Raw genomic sequence first — 21,424 nt, 5'->3', positions numbered from 1 at the left:
AACTCTTCAGGAAAGAGACACTTCGATAGCGGAGCAAACATCAGTTCTGACTTCTGACATAGGGTGACTCCCGCCGACAAGAAGGAGCAAAGGTGATCCCGCTTCTTGAGAACTCCAGACACGAAAGAAGCCGCAAGCTCGCCAGACCCATCCCGTATGGCTTTGTCCATGCAGGACATGATGAGCATGGCAGAATCCTTATCCGAAGGGGAGGTCTTCCTGCTCAACGCTCCCAAACACCAGTCCAGGAAGTTAAAGATCTCGAACGCACGGAAAACTCCCTTCAAAAGATGGTCCATGTCCGAAGAAGTCCAGCAAATCTTGGAGCGTCTCATAGCCAGTCTGCGGGGAGAGTCTACCAGACTTGAGAAGTCGCCCTGGGCAGAGGCAGGAACTCCCAAGCCGAGAACCTCTCCCGTGGCATACCCGACGCTAGATCTGGAAGCAAGCTTGGCCGGGGGAAACATGAAGGATGTCTTCCCAAGTTGCTTCTTGGCCTGCAACCACTCTCCCAGTACCCTTAAAGCTCTCTTGGACGAGCGAGCGAGTACGAGCTTCGTAAAGGCAGGAGCTGCTGACTGCATGCCTAAAGCGAACTCAGAGGGAGGTGAGCGTGGAGCTGCAGACACAAACTGGTCCGGAAACAACTCCTTAAACAGGGCAAGGACTTTCCTAAAGTCTAAGGAGGGAGGCGTAGTCTTGGGTTCATATATGTCGGAGTGTTGGTCGTCCAAATGCGCAGCTTCGTCGTCATCAGAGATTCCTTCATCCGAATGCTGAGGAGGAAGCGGCAAAGGAGGAGATAAAAGCTGAACGGCTGAATCCGGCAGCACGGGTGCATGCGTAGCTGCACTGGATCCAACGTCATGCCGCTGTTGGTCAGTCTGAGAGCTGGCAACAACCAAAGCGGAGTGGTGGTGCGTGGTGGGGACCACCGTGGGTTGCGGAGACTGACGCACCGCATCAAAACACGGCAGCTTGACTCCACCTTCCTGCTGATGCGGTAGCTCACGCACGTCAACGGAGGGTGCCGCACGTCGGCTAACGTCAACATGCGTCTGGCAGGGTCGACTGCGCATAGGTGGTGGAGCTCTCACAGCCGGAGTGTGGGAGCAGGCAGCCGCAGTGTCAGCTGGGCACACAACCGTGGCAGGTTGTAGGCTAACGGGTGCAGCGTCAACCTTCTCAGCACGATACTCCTGCATGAAGGAAGCTAGCTGAGTCTGCATAGACTGCAGCAAAGACCACTTAGGGTCTACAGCGGCTGGTGCGGCAACAGACGGAGTGATTGCCTGCTGCGAAACCACTCTACCTCTCTTGGGAGGTGTGCAGTCTTCGGAGGACTGCGGCGAGTCCGAACTGACCCAGTGGCTACACCTGGGCCGTTGGACTCGCTCGGAAGGGACCTTGCGCTTGAGAGGTCGTGAGACCTTGGTCCAGCGTTTCTGTCGAGAAACCTCTTCCGCAGACGAGGAATGAATGGGCTCACTCGTCTGTTTGTGGGTGGGACGATCTCGGCAAGATACGTCCTCAACCACGGAGGGAACGTCTGTCCGCTGATCAAGGCCTGTCGAACCCTTTGGTCGTACGACATTGCTTCTCCCCTGGGCTTGGGAGCTTGCAAGAGGTCCCGGACTGGGAGGACGACAGGCACGAACAGACGCACCCTCATGCGTAACACTGACACTTTTCACTGCACTGACACTCACTTCACTTCCCACTGCACTTTTACCTTTCAACTCCCTGACGTCAGCCATGAGTTGATTGCGGTCATTTGCTAATGACTCAACTCTCTCACCAAGAGCCTGAATGGCACGCATCATATCCGCCATCGAAGGTTGATGAGAGCTAGTAGGAGGGTCGGGTGTAACCACTACAGGGGAAGGATTAGGTTGTGGGGCATGGGGAGAGGAAAAATCAATAGAGCGAGACGAACTCCTCCTGATCCTATCCTTCTCTAGCCTACGTGCATACTTAAGGAATTCTTGAAAATCGAATTCCGAAAGCCCAGCGCATTCCTCACATCGATCTTCCAATTGACAGGCTTTACCCCTACAATTGGAACAAACGGTGTGCGGATCGATAGAGGCCTTCGGAAGACGCCTAGAACAGTCCTTAGCGCTACACTTCCTGTACTTGGGGACTTGAGTAGGGTCAGACATCTTGAATTAGTCAAAGGGGGGAAATCCAAAATCTATCCAAGTCGTCAACAAATAATCCAAAATCTAATCAATGAAAGTGAGAAAGTATTGAGGATAACTTCTGCACAGCGAAAGCTAATAACTAGAGAGAATACTTCACCAAATAGCGTGAAAATCAACTCCAGAAAACAACAGCGTATCAAGTAGGTCTTGCCGGTGGCACGACAGAGAGAAAATTGGTTCTGTGTTGACAAGAAGTACTTGAGTACCTACTCGACAGATGGCGCTGTTGATGTACACCCCCACCTGTATAGCGATCGCTGGCGTATTCCGCCCGTAGGTTTTTACTGTCGGGCAGCAGAGCTGCAGCTACATGATCAACGGGTAAGATTAATATTGAAAAAATATGTTTTGTATACTAATTTAGACTTTAAAATTTATCTATCTTTCTGGTCATACACAACAATCTTTGCCATATCAATTGTTAATTGGTCACTAGTATTTATGAATAGTGTAAGTCTTACAATTTCTTCAGATATTTACTAAAAGTCAGGTTAACCAAAGATATTGATGTGGATTTTTTATTCAATATTATAAATTACCTAGCAACAAGAATATCATATAAATATGAATCGTTAAAATATTTCTGTTTCATTATTTACCAATTTCTCCTCAAGAACTTTTTAATTATATATAGTACACTAAATAATAGTAATACAAGTCTTACTCTTAAAAGAAAGCCATATGAATTTGGAAGCCTGCTAAAATCGTAGTGGAGCTAATATAAGTGAAAGGTACACATAAAAGAAATTATTATACAGGGTATTAAATACATCAAATGGGTTGTTAAATCTCAAAATGAACAGTAAAATACAAATAAAAAAAAGATACAGTATGTTATAGAAGTTGACCTTAACCAAATGGTTGAGATTATTGAAAGTTGACTGGAATTCTAAAATACTTCTGAGGGAAAATTTTCCAGTTGCATTTGAATTTTAATTTCTAGAGGGAAAATTGGCTTACAAAATGGCCATGCTGTGGAGTTGCTCTAATTGAAAGGTAAACCAACTGCTAGCGAAATATAGCTTAATAGCAAACGATTGCTGTAATATAGTCAGAATGACAGTAAAATTAATATCATATTATAAATGCAAGGTTGTTGAACCCCCTCATTTTACAAAGAAAGTAAAAAGTAACTAGTTGTCACAAAAAAAATAAATTTCATTAACAATTACAAATTACAATCATAGAAAAGAAATGGTACACTTTTTAATTATTTCACTCAGCCCAAACATTAGAAAAAACTCAAAAAAGTTTAAAAACCATCTGGAACTTCAGCCTCTATCTGGGGGAAAAAAATTATTTGAGCTGCCTTATAAGGTCCCAATGTTATCATATTCTGAGGGAGTCTAATATCAATACTGTTAATTATTTTCAATAAGAAAACCATATAAAACAAAAGACTTCCATTGGATATCCAATATATGAATACAGTACAGTACATCTGAAAATTCAACATGAATAAAGGCCTCATTATACTTATACACTGTAAAGTAATCAAGCTGTCTTTGAAAAAAAATTGAAGTATATTATCTTAGAAAAAAAACGAAATCTTCAGAAATATAAAATTCTGTGTAACTGAATTTGCCACTAATATTTTCTAGACAGATGGCAGTTTTGGCAAAGTACTACAGTATATTAATGCCCAAAAGCATGTTTTTTTTAAAATGAACAATGATTATCCTTTGCAATACAATCATTATTGTATCAAAATGTTCATAATTTGTAGCAATTATTTTTATCATTATGTGGAACTAACCTTTGCAGCACACATAGCCTACATAAGATCAGTATAAACTTGGTATTTTGTACTGCATTCACAACCAGTAAAACTATGTCTAATGTTCTTGAAAATACAGAGGCTTTTCAAGGGTATAAATGGAAACTATCTCATATTAGATACATATCAGCTTTGGTATCTCCAGTTTCTACATGCCCACCCTATACATCTCTCTTACTATGTGTGATATTTATGTAACAAAACCAATATAAAGGTTCCATAGTGAATTATACACATGTAATGTTACTGAACTGTCTATGATAAGTGAAGGGCACTTTTAAATTTCTACTAGTAGTTTAACGTCAATTCCCAAAACAAAACCCTATAACCTGATTTTCAAATCAGGTATTTAATTAATGTGTAAAATATTTAAATAGAGGTATACCTGTAGCGTAAATTTAAGTTTAAAGTACAGTACTTAATATCGTATCATCGTAAAAGATAATCTCAGGTTCTCATTCATTTAAGTGTCATTGTGCAAACCATAATAAAGAGAAAACTAATCTATTCTTCTAATCAACAACATATGAAATTTTCCCATGGCACTTTTGAAATGTGATATAAAAATTCAAATAAGTAATGAAATAAAAAACATACAACAAAGTAAAATGCATGAATACTGTAAAATGAATAATTTTACAAAAGAATTTTCTGGGCAAAAATGAATATTTGTAATCAAGGCCCAAGGCAACAGATTCACAGTTTTAACCACATTTACAATATAGAGTAGCATATACACAGTATTTGACAGCTAATAAAATAACTGGGTAACACACTATGCTCAGACCAGTTAAAATGTCAAATAGTACTCTTAAAATTAATTTGTTTGTTTTCCTTTGCAGCTACCTAGAGTATATGCGTACTTTCACTTATGTTGGAAAATACTGTAAATGGTTAATATTTGTTTTAAATCCTTTTATCATGGCTATACAAGTTGAGGACAGGCACTCTCAAGTACATAAAAATAAACCTAACATATACTGTACTATCTTGTAATGTACAGTGTTTTGTAATCTTTTTAGATTAAAATTATATTAATGAGATTACAAATAAGTAGCACCAGTACAGAATAATGTCATGTACAAATGCTCCCTTTTATCAAAGTTAAGCAATATCCAGACCACTGGATTCAGTAGATAATTCTATTCCTGACTGGCAATTGATTAAGTTGCTATTCTAAGAGCTAATATACTAGCAGCAATACTAGGGATATAGTCTAATAGAAGATTGATATGGCCATTCAAAATTAAATACAAACATTGCTAGCCTGGTATGACAATAAACTAGTACAATATGTTTAAAAACGATACTGTCGTAGCAACCAAATTGTCACCAGTATACAAAGTTTTAGCCTTTAGATATTATGGTAATGTAGCTAATTAGCCAATTATTGTAACGTTCCAAGGATATAGCCTATGATATATTTACAAAAAAATTGTCTTTATGAACCTAGAGATAATGGAATATTTTACACAGAACAAAAGCTAGTCCCGAATTGGCTAATTACCAAAGTCAACACAAGTTGCAATAGATTAAGATATTCACAAATAATTCAATTCAAGGACTGTTTTGGTTTAAGGCACATCATCTTCACTTCATAGAGTCCCTTGGGAAAGTTAGGCTGCTTAGTGTTCCGGAGCACTTTCATCCCTGTTCGCTCAATTATTTCCAAGAGTAACTGCTCACATCTGGTTACAGAGGAATCCTGCTCGTCAAGTTCTACTTCCCCCGAGGACGTTACATTTTCTTTGACAATAATTACACCATTGGGCTTCAACCCTTTTCCCATCCTAATGAAGAAACTTTCAAGATCATCGTCAGTTAAGTGTCCTAACACCCACTGACACCAAATGACATCATAGGTATTTGGTGCGGGGGTGAAATGCTGTAACCCTAAGCATATGAACTCGCCTATCTTTTTAGAACCTTTAAAGTTTTCCTTTGCACGATCAATAAAATTCTGGCATTGCTCGACCAAATCTACCTTTCCAAAATGTTTCTGTAATAAGTATTTAGTGATACGACCTATCCCGGCACCGCAATCCACTGCCCGTCCATGTCCCGGCGGATTTTTCATTTTGAAAATGCCCCTCAGATAGAGATCAGAGCCACTAATATCAGCAGACGATATGTGTGCAAACCCTCCCAACATCCCGTTGACGGTAGGAGGCACTTTATCCCAATAAGCGGCAGCATCAGTGTAGAAAGAAGCACTTTTTTGCGCATCTAAAGCTCTTGCCAATGCGTCATTCTCGTCCTGATCATCTTGGTCTGGCTCATCACAGCTGCCGTTTTTTAGGGTTACATCAGCCTTCTCCATGACTGTTTCACTGTCAGCGAGTGCACTCATGATATGCAAGCACCGTTTTAAACTACAAATATAATTAATTGCGCTTTAATAGCTTACGGTAACAAGTTTTTAGAGAAATTGTGAACTTTTTGCTTTGCCGCAAACTCGTCACTCGTGGCCTGTAGTAGTAATAGTAGTATGAGAAGAGTATCGCCTCTGTAACGGCACGGCACTTTGTCTCGAATACTGACTTATTGTTTACCTTTTTCTTTAGTTGCTCTTTACCATCAGTTATCAAGTTTTAGGTAAGTATGGACATTGTTAACGTTTATTTTTTCTCTCTCGTGTTATAGTTAAGGAGCCATTGGTGTTTCAGCTTATCCATTCAGTTTAAAAGATGGAAATGGTAGGTAGCCCAAGCCAGAATGTTTTACAAGCTGATATTCTACCACAACGTTACTTATCACAACGATTTTGCCATGTTTATCTTCCATCTAATTGAAAAGACACTTGTAATTTCATATTTTATTTTCTTCAAATCTCTTTGATTTTATGGCTTTATTTAAACAAAGTCTACACTCATGAAATAGAGGAGTTCATTTTAAAAATGTAATTACCAATCCTAATAACTGTATCTTTTAGTTTTCAACTGTAACTTGAAGAGTTATGAACGAGAAAAGCACAGTCAGTCTTTTGTATTATTACCTATCTGATTAGTTAAGGCTACCCCGTCCTATTTCCTTCCACATTGCTTAAGCGTTATTATTAATATTATTATTAGTATATTATTATTATTATTAATATTATTATTATTATTACTAGTTTTAGTATTAGTAGTATTGTTGTTGTTATTATTATTATTATGTATATCAATTGTGTGTATTTTTGAAACGTGTTGTTATATACATTTATTAGTACGATGTTCTCATTATTTTCACCTGTTTTCCTGTTTACGGAATCGAAAGTTTTATAGGTCTGCTGATATTAATTATGCACTTGATTTGCTTAGCCGTGTTAGACGTGCTTGCTCCTATACAGTTTAATGTTTATATAAATTAAGGATATCATTCTCAAATATTTGTACTGTGGGCTTTTTTTTCTGTGGGTGGGGAACGGACTTAATTTCATATTATTTTTAGATGAATATCCTCGGCTCTCATTGAAATACCCGTTGAATTATTTCATGATCATGAAACTTTGTCTAAGACATTTTACTTTACTTTGACGGCTATTTTTCCGGTTCTATACAGCAGGGGAACCCTACTTTCTACAAGACCTCCACTGTCATTTTATCTTGTTCGTTTAGTTAAGGTAGTTGCAAAGTCGACATTATTCACCAATTGATATGATTCCAATAGTTCACCAAATGCTAAAGCATCAGGATTTGATGCGTCATCCATCCAAAGATTGAAGTCTCCACAAATAACTAATTCAATTTTTCTCCACGATAATCATTTGAATAAGTTCACTGAATTCTTCAAAGAGCATAGGTTTGACTCCTCTAGACCTAATCGCAGAATGTTTGAATTGAGTAAGTCTATTGCAACTTCTTAAATTGATTCAATGGGAAAACGCGCGTTCAAGATATTGTCAAAATAGTTTGTTGTTGTATCAGATATGTTAAAGGCTACCAGTTAACGGTAAATCACCATTTAGGAAAGTTATATACTGCATATTTCCAGCGTGATGTAGATGGTGAGATGTGTAATTATTCTGATGTTTCTACTTCTGTTGTCAAATCTTCAAATCAATTTATTTCAGTCATTTCTGGGCCAAAATGACCTGAAATTTGGCACAAAGGTTGAGTGATCAAATAAATACCCAACTGCGTTTTTTAAAGTTTTCTACACACATTTAAAATCATTTTATTATTATTATTATTATTATTATTATTATTATTATTATTATTATTATATTTGTTTTTGCCATTTTCTGACAAAAATATATATTTACGTCTCCGTGCCTTGGTATTATAAACGAATGACCTGAAATTTGGTACGGAAGTACCTTAGATAAATGGCAATAGGAATTTATCAACATTTTGGCATTTGGTCGTTCAAAATGGTTAATTTTGCAATTTTCGTTGATTTTTAGACTAAAAATGTACATCTTTAGTTCCTGTGCCCTCATATTTACACCAAAATGGCCTAAAATTTCATATGAGGGTACCAAGGATATATGTCCACAGTATGTAAGTCACGTTTTTCGAACACGTCACTTCAAAATTATTAATTTTATCGATTTTAGGCTAATTTCTTACAAAAGAAATTGCATTCATTGCACATATGCCCTGGTATTTAAACCATCTAACCTCAAATTTGGTATGGAAATGCCTTTATTATATGCCCACAGGACATTATTCACAATTTTTGCATACACCACTTCAGAATGTGTGTGTGCGTGTGTGTGTTTTTTTTAATCTATCGTGGATCCATTTCTGGAAAAGATTGATATGGACCAGTCCATGGTTGCATGGAGAGGGAGATAGAGTGAAATATGTTGCATTTGCTTGGCAAATGTTGCCCTTCTAAATGCTAACTGTGATGCTGCTTGTACTTTTTAAACGAACTGAAATAAGATCATCTCACGAGAAGACACTGAAATGCCAATTATTATTACTAATAGTAATATTTTCCAGATTCACAGTAGCTTACTGTTCAACACTATATGATTGTGGACACGCTCATTGATGTCTAGGTGCAAATGATATGGTTTTTGTCGTCTTAGGTTTTTACCGTCGTTGGTTGTTGAGCTTCATTGAATTTCTTTCTTATGGCTGTCGGGATATCCTGTATGGGTTGGTAGTTGTCGAATTCTGTTTAGTTCGGTGTCTACGTCTTTCCAAATTTGCTGTGCGTGAATGCTCTTTTTACACAAGCACTTATTACTGACTTTTTGTATGCTTCGGGGGCACTCACCTCTGGGATATAAGCATCTTCCTACACTGGTTGATTTAGTTCATTGCTATTAGTTACCTCCAACAAAACTTGCTTAATTTTACTTCTAACTTCCATAGCCTGTCAAAAATAATTTCTTTTGTCGACGATTCTTATTTCCTTAATTCCGTGTCACTGCTAAGTTTTCTTAATTTTTTTTACGGCTAAAAAGAATCCTCTGTTGTATCATCATCTGCCTTTCTGCACGAATCACAAAGCTTATCATCATTTTCATTACCTTTTCTATAATTTTCTTTTAAGAGTAACAGATTCAACCTGGTTTTATTACTACGCATTTGGAATCTCTTCTGTCATTGTCTTTTACAAATCTCAACTTTGTCATTTATGTTCTTTTATATTTTTATTTCAATTGCCACTGTATCTTTTATTTCTTTTTTTTTTTTTTTTTTTTTTTTTTTTTGAGTTTTTGCATACACGTTCTTACCTTTTCAATTTCAAAATCATACATTTTGCTAATTATAAAAAAAAAAAAATCCCCCTTATGGTTACGTTATTTGGTCTTGTATTATTTCTGAAAAAAATCACCTTTTTGTAGTTAACTTGTCATATTCCTCTTTCCGTTATTAACCACCAATTAGGGGTAGTCACAACCTGTTTAAACATTCCTTTTTGTACACCCAGCAACAAAACCGGTGTCGCCTGGCTTGACCTGGCTTGGAGAGATCATGCCCCTCTTACCCTGAAAGGTGGCCGAGGTTAAACAACCAAGACATCGTTAGGATGGTTAGAATGTGAGGAGGAGGGAAATTACCGACATCACTCAAAGAAATGCGATGAAGCGAGATAACTTTTTTATTCTTTCAAGAAATGTAATCTAATATTATTTCGCAACTAATTCATCAAAAGATTTTATCATAACTCTTTATTTGAATTTTCCTATCCTATTTCTATATAAAATTTTCTTAAATAATATTGGAACTGACTATTCATATTAATATTCATAACACGGAAATATCTATCGTTTGCATTTTCTTAAGCATTAGTCTCTCTCTCTCTCTCTCTCCTCTCTCTCTCTCCTCTCTCTCTCTCTCTCTCTCTCTCTCTCTCTCTCTCCACAAAATTACACACTGCGGCCTGTCAACACATTGTTTACTCAAATTATCTGGTTCACCGTCAATAACCTTAGATATCAGGGTGACAAAAACTCCTAATCAATCAGTCAATCAATCAAATTTTCCGGGCAATTCGCTCACTTCCAAACGAACCCGCTTCCCTGGTGACGGTTGCTCAATCCTCAAAGGTCCAAGTCTAGCTGGCTTCACCCTTCCCAAGGGAAAAGGAAATATTTCCTTAGCATTGAGCATTCGTATTATTACGATTTTATTTGTCGTTTCATGTCCTGATGTCCAACACCGTAAAAGTGCTCCCCCGGTAAGCTCTTCAAAAAATCCATTACTCTCTATATTTGTTCAATCAGTCTTTCGCATATTTACTTTGATGTAATTTTAAACACCTGGAAAGCAAACTGTATGAAATATTGTCATCTTAGTATTTCGTTTTTCATTTACTAAAAAACTTCCACTAGAAGGATCATATCATAACTGTGAGACCTTTAAACCTCAAATATTGGGGATAGGGGTTGAGGGAAATAACCAGGTGGGGGTTAAAGATGATGGTGGAAAGGTGGCAACTGGGTGATCTTAATGTATGGCTTGACGAGGTTTGCTTATTAACATTTATGAAGTGATGATGATGATGGTAATACCCCTATTGATAACATTTAATATCAATGATTTCAACTCGCGATGAAAACGGGCATATATTGTTCTAACATTGTGTTTAGGTGGTCATTGAACATCTTTGGAACATGGGATCTTCACCCGAAAGAAATACAATTCCAACGCCAACTTGGAAAGTAGTTAGCGGTCTTGTGTGATCATTGGAAACATCCAAATAATATAAAATATTGGATACAGGTAATATATATATATATATATATATATATATATATATATATATATATATATATATATATATATATATATATACAGATATGTATATATATAAATAAATATATACATACACACATACACACATATATATATATATATATATATATATATATATATATATATATATATATATATAGAGAGAGAGAGAGAGAGAGAGAGAGAGAGAGAGAGAGAGAGAGAGAGAGAGAGAGAGAGAGAGAGAGAGAGAGAGAGAGAGAGAGTGTGTTATAAGGATTTTGGATGTCTCAAAGACTTTTTAGTCCATTCGCAGATACTCCATTTGCTCTTTGGTAGAACGAGAGAGAGAGAGAGAGAGAGAGAGAGAGAGAGAGAGAGAGAGAGAGAGAGAGAGAGAGAGAGAGAGAGAGAGAACAGCTGCTAGAATAATGCAAACAAGGAATATAACATTTCCCACGTATAGGAATAGTCAGTTTCCAGAATATTGAAGGATGTTCCATATAAAAATGTAATAAGGAATTCAAATATATCAGTGTGATTATATTTTTCGTTAACTAATCACGAAAGCAATTGCATTTCTTGAAAAAATAGGAGATAAGACCTCTCTATCTCTTTCATATATATATATATATATATATATATATATATATATATATATATATATATATATGTGTGTGTGTGTGTGTGTGTGTGTATGTGTGTGTGTGTGAACTTATGTATATATATATATATATATATATATATATATATATATATATATATATATATATATATATATATGTATGTATATATATTATATTTTTATATTTATATATATATATATACATATATATGTATATATATGAATATATGAATATATATATATATATATATATATATATATATATATATATATATATATATATATATATATATTATATCTATATCTGTAAATATATATATATATATATATATATATATATATATATATATATATATATATATATATATATATATATATATATATATATATATATATTATATTGTGTATATATACATTATACTGTATATATATATATATATATATATATATATATATATATATATATATATATATATATATATATGTATGTATGTATATATATAAAGTGAATGGGACACCAAAAAGATCTTGATGCAAGAGTGGAATTAACAGACTCAATTCTTAACAGCAGAGGTTTTAGATTTGCAAATAATATGATAAAGTAGAGATGTTCCTTTTATCAACAGAACGAGGATTTGAATAATACTTATAAAAAGATTGAGACATGTGGGTGTGGGTGTGTGTGCGTTTGTGTACGTAAAAATTACGATAGCTGACGGATGATGAGCATAAATTATGCATTATAGTCATGAAAGGAAAAATGAAAAGACTTGAGTAGAGTTAGTACTTTGTGAGTCACATTATGTCGCTGATAAGACTAACTTCGATCCAGTATTTACATCTCTCCTTTCGTGGATATATATATATATATATATATATATATATATATATATATATATATATGTATATATATATATATATATGTTTGTGTGTGTATGTGTTTTGTGTATGTATATACATATGTATACATATGTGTTTGTATATATATATATATATATATATATATATATATATATATATATATATATATATATATATATATATATTTACATACATACATAAATACATACATATTGATTTCCCACATACATACTACTACCACTATTACTATAACTGTGACATACTTAGGGGTTTCGCCCAGACCAAAGGGCTCATCAGGTGGGTTTTGCCTACTTCTATATGTGCAGGCTTGGTTCCCACGACCCTTTCCTAAAGCCAAGCATCCTTAGGCCTGGCATTTAAGCCTTTCAGTATAAGGCTAGGCATTTAAGCCATCCATCCTAAGGCCAGGCTTTTAGGCCATTCATTATAAGGCCAGGCATTTAAGCCATTCATTTTAAGGGGCGGCCTTTAGCCATTTGTTTTAAGGTCAGGCATATATGCCATTCATCCCAAGGCCAGGCATTTAAGCCATACGTCTTAAGGCCAGGCTTCTAAGCCTTTCATTATAAGGCTAGGCATTTAAGCCATCCATCCTAAGGCCAGGCTTTTAGGCCATTCATTATAAGGCCAGGCATTTAAGCCATTCATTTTAAGGGGCGGCCTTTAGCCATTCGTTTTAAGGTCAGGCATATATGCCATTCATCCTAAGGCCAGGCATTTAAGCCATACTTCTTAAGGCCAGGCTTCTAAGTCTTTCATTATAAGGCTAGGTATTTAAGCCATCCATCCTAAGGCCAGGCATTTAAGCCATTCATTTTAAGGGGCGGCCTTTAGCCATTCGTTTTAAGGTCAGGCATATATGCCATTCATCCCAAGGCCAGGCATTTAAGCCATACGTCTTAAGGCCAGGCTTCTAAGCCTTTCATTATAAGGCTAGGCATTTAAGCCATCCATCCTAAGGCCAGGCTTTTAGGCCATTCATTATAAGGCCAGGCATTTAAGCCATTCACTTTAAGGGCCGGCCTTTAGCCATTCGTTTTAAGGTCAGGCATTTATGCCATTCATCCCAAGGCCATGCATTTAAGCCATACGTCTTAAGGCCAGGCTTCTAAGCCTTTCATTATAAGGCTAGGCATTTAAGCCATTCATCTTTAGACCAGCCATTTAAGCCTTTCATTATGAGGCTAGGCATTTAACCATTCATACTAAGGCCAATCACTATAAGGCTAGGCATTTAAGCCATTCATCTTTGTACCAGCCATTTAAGCCTTTCATTATAAGGCTAGGCATTTAAGCCATTCATACTAAGGCCAATCATTTCAGCCAATCATTATAAGGCTAGGCATTTAAGCCATTCATCTTTAGACCAGCCATTTAAGCCTTTCATTATAAGGCTAGGCATTTAAGCCATTCATTCTAAGGCCAATCATTATAAGGCTAGGCATTTAAGCCATTCATGTTTAGACCAGCCATTTAAGCCTTTCATTATGAGGCTAGGCATTTAAGCCATTCATACTAAGACCAATCATTTCAGCCAATCATTATAAGGCTAGTCATTTAAGCCATTCATGTTTAGACCAGCCATTTAAGCCTTTCATTATAAGGCTAGGCATTTAAGCCATTCATACTAAGGCCAATCATTTCAGCCAATCATTATAAGGCTAGGCATTTAAGCCATTCATCTTTAGACCAGCCATTTAAGCCTTTCATTATAAGGCTAGGCATTTAAGCCATTCATTCTAAGGCCAATCATTATAAGGCTAGGCATTTAAGCCATTCATGTTTAGACCAGCCATTTAAGCCTTTCATTATGAGGCTAGGCATTTAAGCCATTCATACTAAGGCCAATCATTTCATCCAATCATTATAAGGCTAGGCATTTAAGCCATTCATCTTTGTACCAGCCATTTAAGCCTTTCATTATAAGGCTAGGCATTTAAGCCATTCATACTAAGGCCAATCATTATAAGGCTAGGCATTTAAGCCATTCATCTTTAGACCAGCCATTTAAGCCTTTCATTATATGGCTAGGCATTTAAGCCATTCATACTAAGGCCAATCATTTCAGCCAATCATTATAAGGCAGGGCATTTAAGCCTTTCATCATAAGGCTAGGCTTTTAAGCCAATCATTATAAGGCCAGGCATTTAAACAATTCATCCTAAGGCTAGGCTTTCAGGCCATTCATTATAAGGCCAGGCATTTAAGCCATTCATTTTAAGGCCAGGCATTTAAGCCATTCATTATAAGGCTAGGTATTTAAGCCACTCTTCCTAAGGCCAGGCTTTTAAATCATTTATCCTAAGACCAAATATTTAAGCCATTCATTATAAGACTAGGCATTTAAGCCATTTATTATTAGGCCAGGCATTTAAGCCATTCATTATTAGGCTCTGCAGTTAAGCCAAACATGATTAGGCTTTGCAAAGGCAAGCATAATTGTGCCAGGTATTTAAGGCAAGCATCCTTATGCCAGGCATTTAAGGCAAGCTTCTTTATGCCAGGTATCCAAGGCAAGCATTTTTATGCAATCCAGTTAACTCAAGTATTATCAGGCCAGGCAGTTAAGACAAGCATCTCTATGCCAGGTAGGGAAGCTGTCCCTCCTTAGCCCAGATAGTTAAGCCAAACATTCTCAGGCCAGTCAGTTAAGCCAAACATCCTTAGCTAAGGCAGTTACGCAAAACTTCCTTAGGCATGGCCTCTAAGCCATAGTTCCTAAGGCAAGGCATTTAAGCCATACAACCTTAGCCAGGCAGTTAAGCCTCGCACCCCTATACAAATCAGGTAAGTCAAACATCCCTAGTCCACGCGTTCATGCCAAACATTTTTAGTCCAGTCACCTAGGCCCTTTTTTTTTAGGCCAGCCAGTTAAGCGTTTCGTTTTTTTGACCGGACAGTTCAGCCACACATAGACCAGGTAAGTAAGCCAAACCTTCCTAGATAGGGCAGGTCAACCAACACCCTTAGGCCAGGCAGTTAAGCCATACACCCTCAGACAAAGTAGTTAAGCCAAACATCCTTAGCCCTGTCAGTTGAACCAAACAACTTTAGCAAAGGCAGTTAAGCCAAGCACCATTAGGCCAGGCATTTAAGCCAATCATTAGGCTTTTAAGCCAATCATTATTAGGTCAGGCATTAAAATCAATCATTATTAGGCCAGACATTTAAGCCAAGCATTATTAGACCAGGCAGTTAAGCCAAGCATTATTAGGCCAGGCAGTTAAGCCAATCATCATTAGGCCAGGCAGTTAAGCCAAGCATTATTAACCCAGGCAGTTAAGCCAAGCATCATTAGGCCAGACAGTTAAGCCAAGCATCATTAGGCCAGGCAGTTAAGCCAAGCATCATTAGGCCAGGCAGTTAAGCCAAGCATCATTAGGCCAGGCAGTTAAGCCAAGCATTATTAGACCAGGCAGTTAAGCCAAGCATCATTAGGCCAGACAGTTAAGCCAAGTATTATTAGACCAGGCAGTTAAGCCAAGCATCATTAGGCCAGACAGTTAAGCCAAGCATCATTAGGCCAGGCAGTTAAGCCAAGCATTATTAGGCCAGGCAGTTAAGCCAAGCATTATTAGACCAGGCAGTTAAGCCAAGCATCATTAGGCCAGGCAGTTAAGCCAAGCATCATTAGGCCAAGCATTATTAGGCCAGGCAGTTAAGCCAATCATTCTTAGGCCAGGCAGTTAAGCCAAGCATCATTAGGCCAGGCAGTTTAGCCAAGCATCATTAGGCCAGGCAGTTAAGCCAAGCATTCTTAGGCCAGGCAGTTAAGCCAAGGATTCTTAGGCCAGGCAGTTAAGCCAAGCATCATTAGGTCAGGCAGTTAAGCCAAACCTCATAGGCCAGGAAGTTAAGCCAAGCATCATTAGGCCAGGAAGTTAAGCCAAGCATAATTAGGCCAGGCAGTTAAGCCAAGCATCATTAGGCCAGACAGTTAAGCCAAGCATCATTAGGCCAAACAGTTAAGCTAAGCATTATAAGGCCAGACAGTTAAGCCAAGCATTATTAGGCCAGGCAGTTAAGCCAAGCATTACTAGGCCAGGCAGTTAAGCCAAACATTCTTAGGCCAGGCAGTTAAGCCAAGCATCATTAGGCCAGGCAGTTAAGCCAAGCATTCTTAGGCCAGGCAGTTAAGCCAAGCCTCATAGGCCAGGAAGTTAAGCCAAGCATCATTAGGCCAGGCAGTTAAGCCAAGCATTATTAGGCCAGGCAGTTAAGCCAATCATTAATAGACCAGGCAGTTAAGCCAAGCATCATTAGGCCAGACAGTTAAGCCAAGCATCATTAGGCCAAACAGTTAATAAGCCAAGCATTCTTAGGCCAGGCAGATAAGCCAAGCCTCATAGGCCAGGAAGTTAAGCCAAGCATCATTAGGCCAGGCAGATAAGCCAAGCATCATTAGGCCTTGCAGTTAAGCCAAGCATCATTTCGCCAGTCAGTTAAGCCAAGCCCCATTAGACCAGTTAGGCCAGAAATCAACAGGCCAGGCAGTTAAGCCAAGCATCATTTTGTCAGGCAGTTAACCCAAGCATCAATATGCCCTGCAGGTAATCCAAGCATCATTAGGCTAGGCAGTTAAAGCTAGCATCCTTAAACCTAAAAAAAAAAGAAAAAAAAGAAAAAGAAAAAATATGCCAGGTAGTTAAGACAAGCATGATTAGGCTAGGCAGTTAAGCCTGGCATCCTTAAACCTTCACACATACAAATATATATATATATATATATATATATATATATATATATATATATATATATATATATATATATATATATATATATATATATTATCTCATCATCTCCTCCCACGCCTATTGACGCAAAGGGCATAGGATAGATTTCGACAGTCTTCTCCATCTTGAACTTTAAATTCAATACTTCTCCATTCATCATCTACTTCGTTCTTCATAGTCCTCAGGCATGTAGGCCTGGGTCTTCCAAATCTTCCCATGCATTGTGGAGCCTAGCTGAACGTTTGGTGAATTCATCTCTCTTGGAGAGTTTTCCAACTCATTGTCTGTTTCTTTTCCAGCAATGGTCGGAGCTTTTACAGTAGTAATAATATTAATGATATTCTTGATCATTATTATTATTTCGTTGCTGTCTGCTTTCCTTACCTTCGTTAACACGGTTGGAAAGTTATTTTCTGTCTGTTAGATTATATGTTATCTGTACATCTCAAGGTTTAGGTGAAACATTGAGGATGTATTCGTTAGGTGATCGACACGAGAAGATTAACTTTTGGGGGGAAAATAGCTCAGAGTTAATCACTCGTTGCCAAAGAAACCCTGTCACTCAAAAAATCGGAAGGCTTATTCATTGCGTTTGTTTTGGTTGTATGATACAAGTTCTTACCCTTGACTGAAACCCACCATAGTTTTCTAACCGTCGGGGATCAAGTTTAGTGTTTTCCCCAAGAAAGGTATCATTCAATTTGATAGAGTGGCAGAATATTTCCAGCGTTCTCGCTCGGAACTCGAACCTGTGATCTTTTACTAGTGAGATGATCTTGCTTCCAAATGACACCGTAATGCCCAACGAAATATAACACACTTTATAGAAATGGAATGTTCAGATGTTGATTGCAAACGAGAAAAATGTTGAACATTGTTGAAATGGAGGAGCTAGGGGCAAGTATGTGGAGGTATGGTTTAAAAGTTTAAAGGCCGCTCATGAATGGTAGTGACATTGCCCTAGCAAGTAGGACAGTGCCTTAGAGACTGAACACACACATACACACACACGCATATATATATATATATATATATATATATATATATATATATATATATATATATATATATATATACACACACACACATATGACAGTCCCCATACCCCCCTCTCCATCCAAGATAGAACTAGAGAGGGCCAGGTAATGGCTGCTGATGACTAAGTAGGTAGACGTAAAAGCTTCCCTGAACCCCCCATCCTTTGCTCACAAGGATGGTAAGATTGGAGCCACTAAATGAACTAACGAATTTGAGCGTGACTCGAACCCCTGCCGGGCAATCACCAGGCAGGCACGCTACTGATAGTCACCTCTCGTTCTGAGGAAGTGCTCCCTGTCCCACCCTCACTCCACTGAGCCTTCCTGTGTGTACATCCACCACCTCTGACATCTATTTTCTATACTATCCGTTTGGTTACTTGTCGTGCAGTATTGGTGTGACAGGGTGTAGGGTATCAGACTGAGATGTGTCAGAATTTCTCTGTTCAGCTGTACATAAAAATGGTGAAATGGTTAGCTATTTGGCAAAGACTAGAATAGCTTTTTGAGAGAACAGTTGGTCATGTATGGAGTAAGGTGAGGGGGTTGGGGGGGGGGTGGAAGGGGACGGGATTTGAGCTTTTTAAAGATTGTATCATTCGGAAGTGTTCAGGGGTGGGAGGAGATGATGACTTGGAGAGAAATGGCCTTAAAAAGGTGTTAACTATCCAGGTGTGAGAAATTCCCGTAAGACATGTGGCGGAGGGCTTAGTATATAAGGATGTTAGACAAGCTGTTGATGAGCCTATTTGGGTAATGGTGCGGAGGTTTTCTGCACTGGAAGCTCACCCATGAATCATTGGTTCTAATTGAGGTTTTGTTTTTACTATGGAGCTATTCTGTGAGGGGAAATGATGATTATATATATATATATATATATATATATATATATATATATATATATATAAAATGTATGTGTGTGTAGATAGATTGATAAAGGTATAAAATTGATGCAGCCTATAATTTTAAAATACAAAGATAAACTATTGCTTGGTTTGTAGATTATATGTATCTTATATTTTTAGGATATATAACCTAAAAATGTAAGATATGCAGACAGGCAATTTGCTTTGTTTTTCAACCCAGTGTGCGCGTGCGCGCAGAGAGTGGGAGGTGGGTGAGGGGTTAGAGTGAAAGCAAACTTTAACCGCTACTTTTCTCGTGGGGGAAGTTCGTAACGAATTGTCTGAATTTCTAAATAATGAAAGCAATCAAAAGTTGTAATTACGTCTTGTAGAGACCAAGGAAGGTTTCGAGGACTTTTTCTTGTGAATATCTCCGTCTCTCAGTTTTAACTCCTTTTTTTTTTTTTTTTTTTTTTTTTTTTGTCCGGGGGAGGGATATTTTTGGAAGGATACTTGTCTCTGTTACTATATGTTGCCAATTATTAGTATCTATTATTATTAGGGAAAATAATTGAGAGAATAATACAATGTTTTTCTCTTTGCCTAATGTAACATTAAAGGTATGGGAGAATTTGTTTCAATTTGACATAAAAGTTGCCTTCGATAACTAACCTTGTAGCCTTTACTAAACCCCATTCTTGTTTCGCTTCTTCCATCTTGCTGCCCAACCTCTTATATCTTCAGCTTCATAATGTATCTGGACTCTGAATGGACTCCCAGGCCCTATTGCCAGGCAATTTATTTGGCTCAAATCCTCCTCACAAAGTCCTCTGCCATAAATTTATTTATTTATTTATTTATTTATTTTTTGCATTCAGGCTTCATATACTTTGCAGACCCAACGTACTTAGGCCTTCATTACTAATAGAATTGATACGCCATTTTTTTTTTTTTTTTTTTTTTGTATGTTTGCTGAATAGATTTTGCTACATATGCGGGCTGCTTGACAATTCCCCCCCTCTCCCCCCCCCCGCACCTGGAAAAATATAGATCTATGGCGTTTACAAGTGGACGAGTAGTGACATATGTCAAAAACCATCTATAGATGTTTGTTTTATTACGATAGGGAACCAGTACTGTATTGTATATATACAGTATATGTATATATATATATATATATATATATATATATATATATATATATATATATATATATATATAAACTTATATATGTATATATATGCATATATATATATATATATATATATATATATATAGATATATATATAGATAGATAGATAGATAGATAGATATATGTACATATATAAATTATAAATTGTATATATATATATATATATATATATATATATATATATATATATATATATATATATATATATATATATATTATAACGCGTGTGTATATATATGTAAATACATTCGGACGATTACAATTACGAAATATTTATGTATTTTAATAGCTTGAATAACCTCATGTCTTTGTGAAAGGGTGCATTATATGAAAGCGCAGATGGAAAGGAGTAAAGAGAAATAGCGTAATATTAGGCTAGATAAACTATCAGAATGTTTCTAGAGTAATTCGATAATATTAATTTGATAATATTCAGAAAGCGCTAGAGAGCGAACGAGAGAGGGAGTGATAGTTAACGCTTTGTAGAGGTATGCTCTTCACTAACGTTGAAGCTAATCCCACAATAGCTTTAATATTTGTAAAGCCGTATTTATGATTATACTTAGGAAATAGTCTTTTATTCATTTATCGGTATAGTGATACGTAATGATTGAACCCATTGTCTTAGATACACCATCACGCTTTTACTGTGTGGAAGTTGCGATCTCGAGAGTCGACCGATTTCACAAGTCATTCCTACTTTTTAATGTCAAATTATCTGGCTTATTTTGTTTACATACTCACTTTGTCTGCTCATTTCTGAAACTCACTTTGTCTGTTCATTTCTCAAACTCACTTTGTCTGCTCATTTCTCAAACTCGCTTTGTCTGCTAATTTCTCAAACTCACTTTGTCTGTTCATTTCTCAAACTCGCCTTGTCTGCTCATTTCTCAAACTCACTTTGTCTGCTCATTTCTCAAACTCGCTTTGTCTGTTCATTTCTCAAACTCACTTTGTCTGTTCATTTCTCAGACT

The 21,424-nt window shown here is 37.0% G+C and overlaps 2 protein-coding genes across 3 annotated transcripts in view; one reads left to right on the top strand and one right to left on the bottom strand.

Moving 5' to 3' along the window:
- LOC137624474 (carbohydrate sulfotransferase 1-like) overlaps positions 1-21,424 on the top strand; it is a 167,555-nt gene that overhangs the window by 76,464 nt on the left and 69,667 nt on the right. The window lies entirely within an intron of this gene.
- On the bottom strand, positions 4,166-6,480 carry LOC137624473 (N-terminal Xaa-Pro-Lys N-methyltransferase 1-A-like). Its single transcript, XM_068355245.1, has one exon. The coding sequence runs from the start codon at positions 6,329-6,331 to the stop codon at positions 5,534-5,536; it is 798 nt and encodes a 265-aa protein (XP_068211346.1). The 5' UTR covers positions 6,332-6,480; the 3' UTR covers positions 4,166-5,533.

The sequence above is a fragment of the Palaemon carinicauda genome, chromosome 31 (assembly GCF_036898095.1).
Source record: "Palaemon carinicauda isolate YSFRI2023 chromosome 31, ASM3689809v2, whole genome shotgun sequence".
Classification (NCBI taxonomy): domain Eukaryota; kingdom Metazoa; phylum Arthropoda; class Malacostraca; order Decapoda; family Palaemonidae; genus Palaemon; species Palaemon carinicauda.
The sequence above is the reverse complement of the archived record's forward strand: the minus strand, read 5'-3'. Positions and strand labels throughout refer to the sequence as shown.

Coding starts and splice junctions, on each gene's coding strand:
- LOC137624473 (XM_068355245.1), bottom strand. CDS start 6,331: ATGAGTGCACTCGCTGACAGTGAAACAGTCATGGAGAAGGCTGATGTA.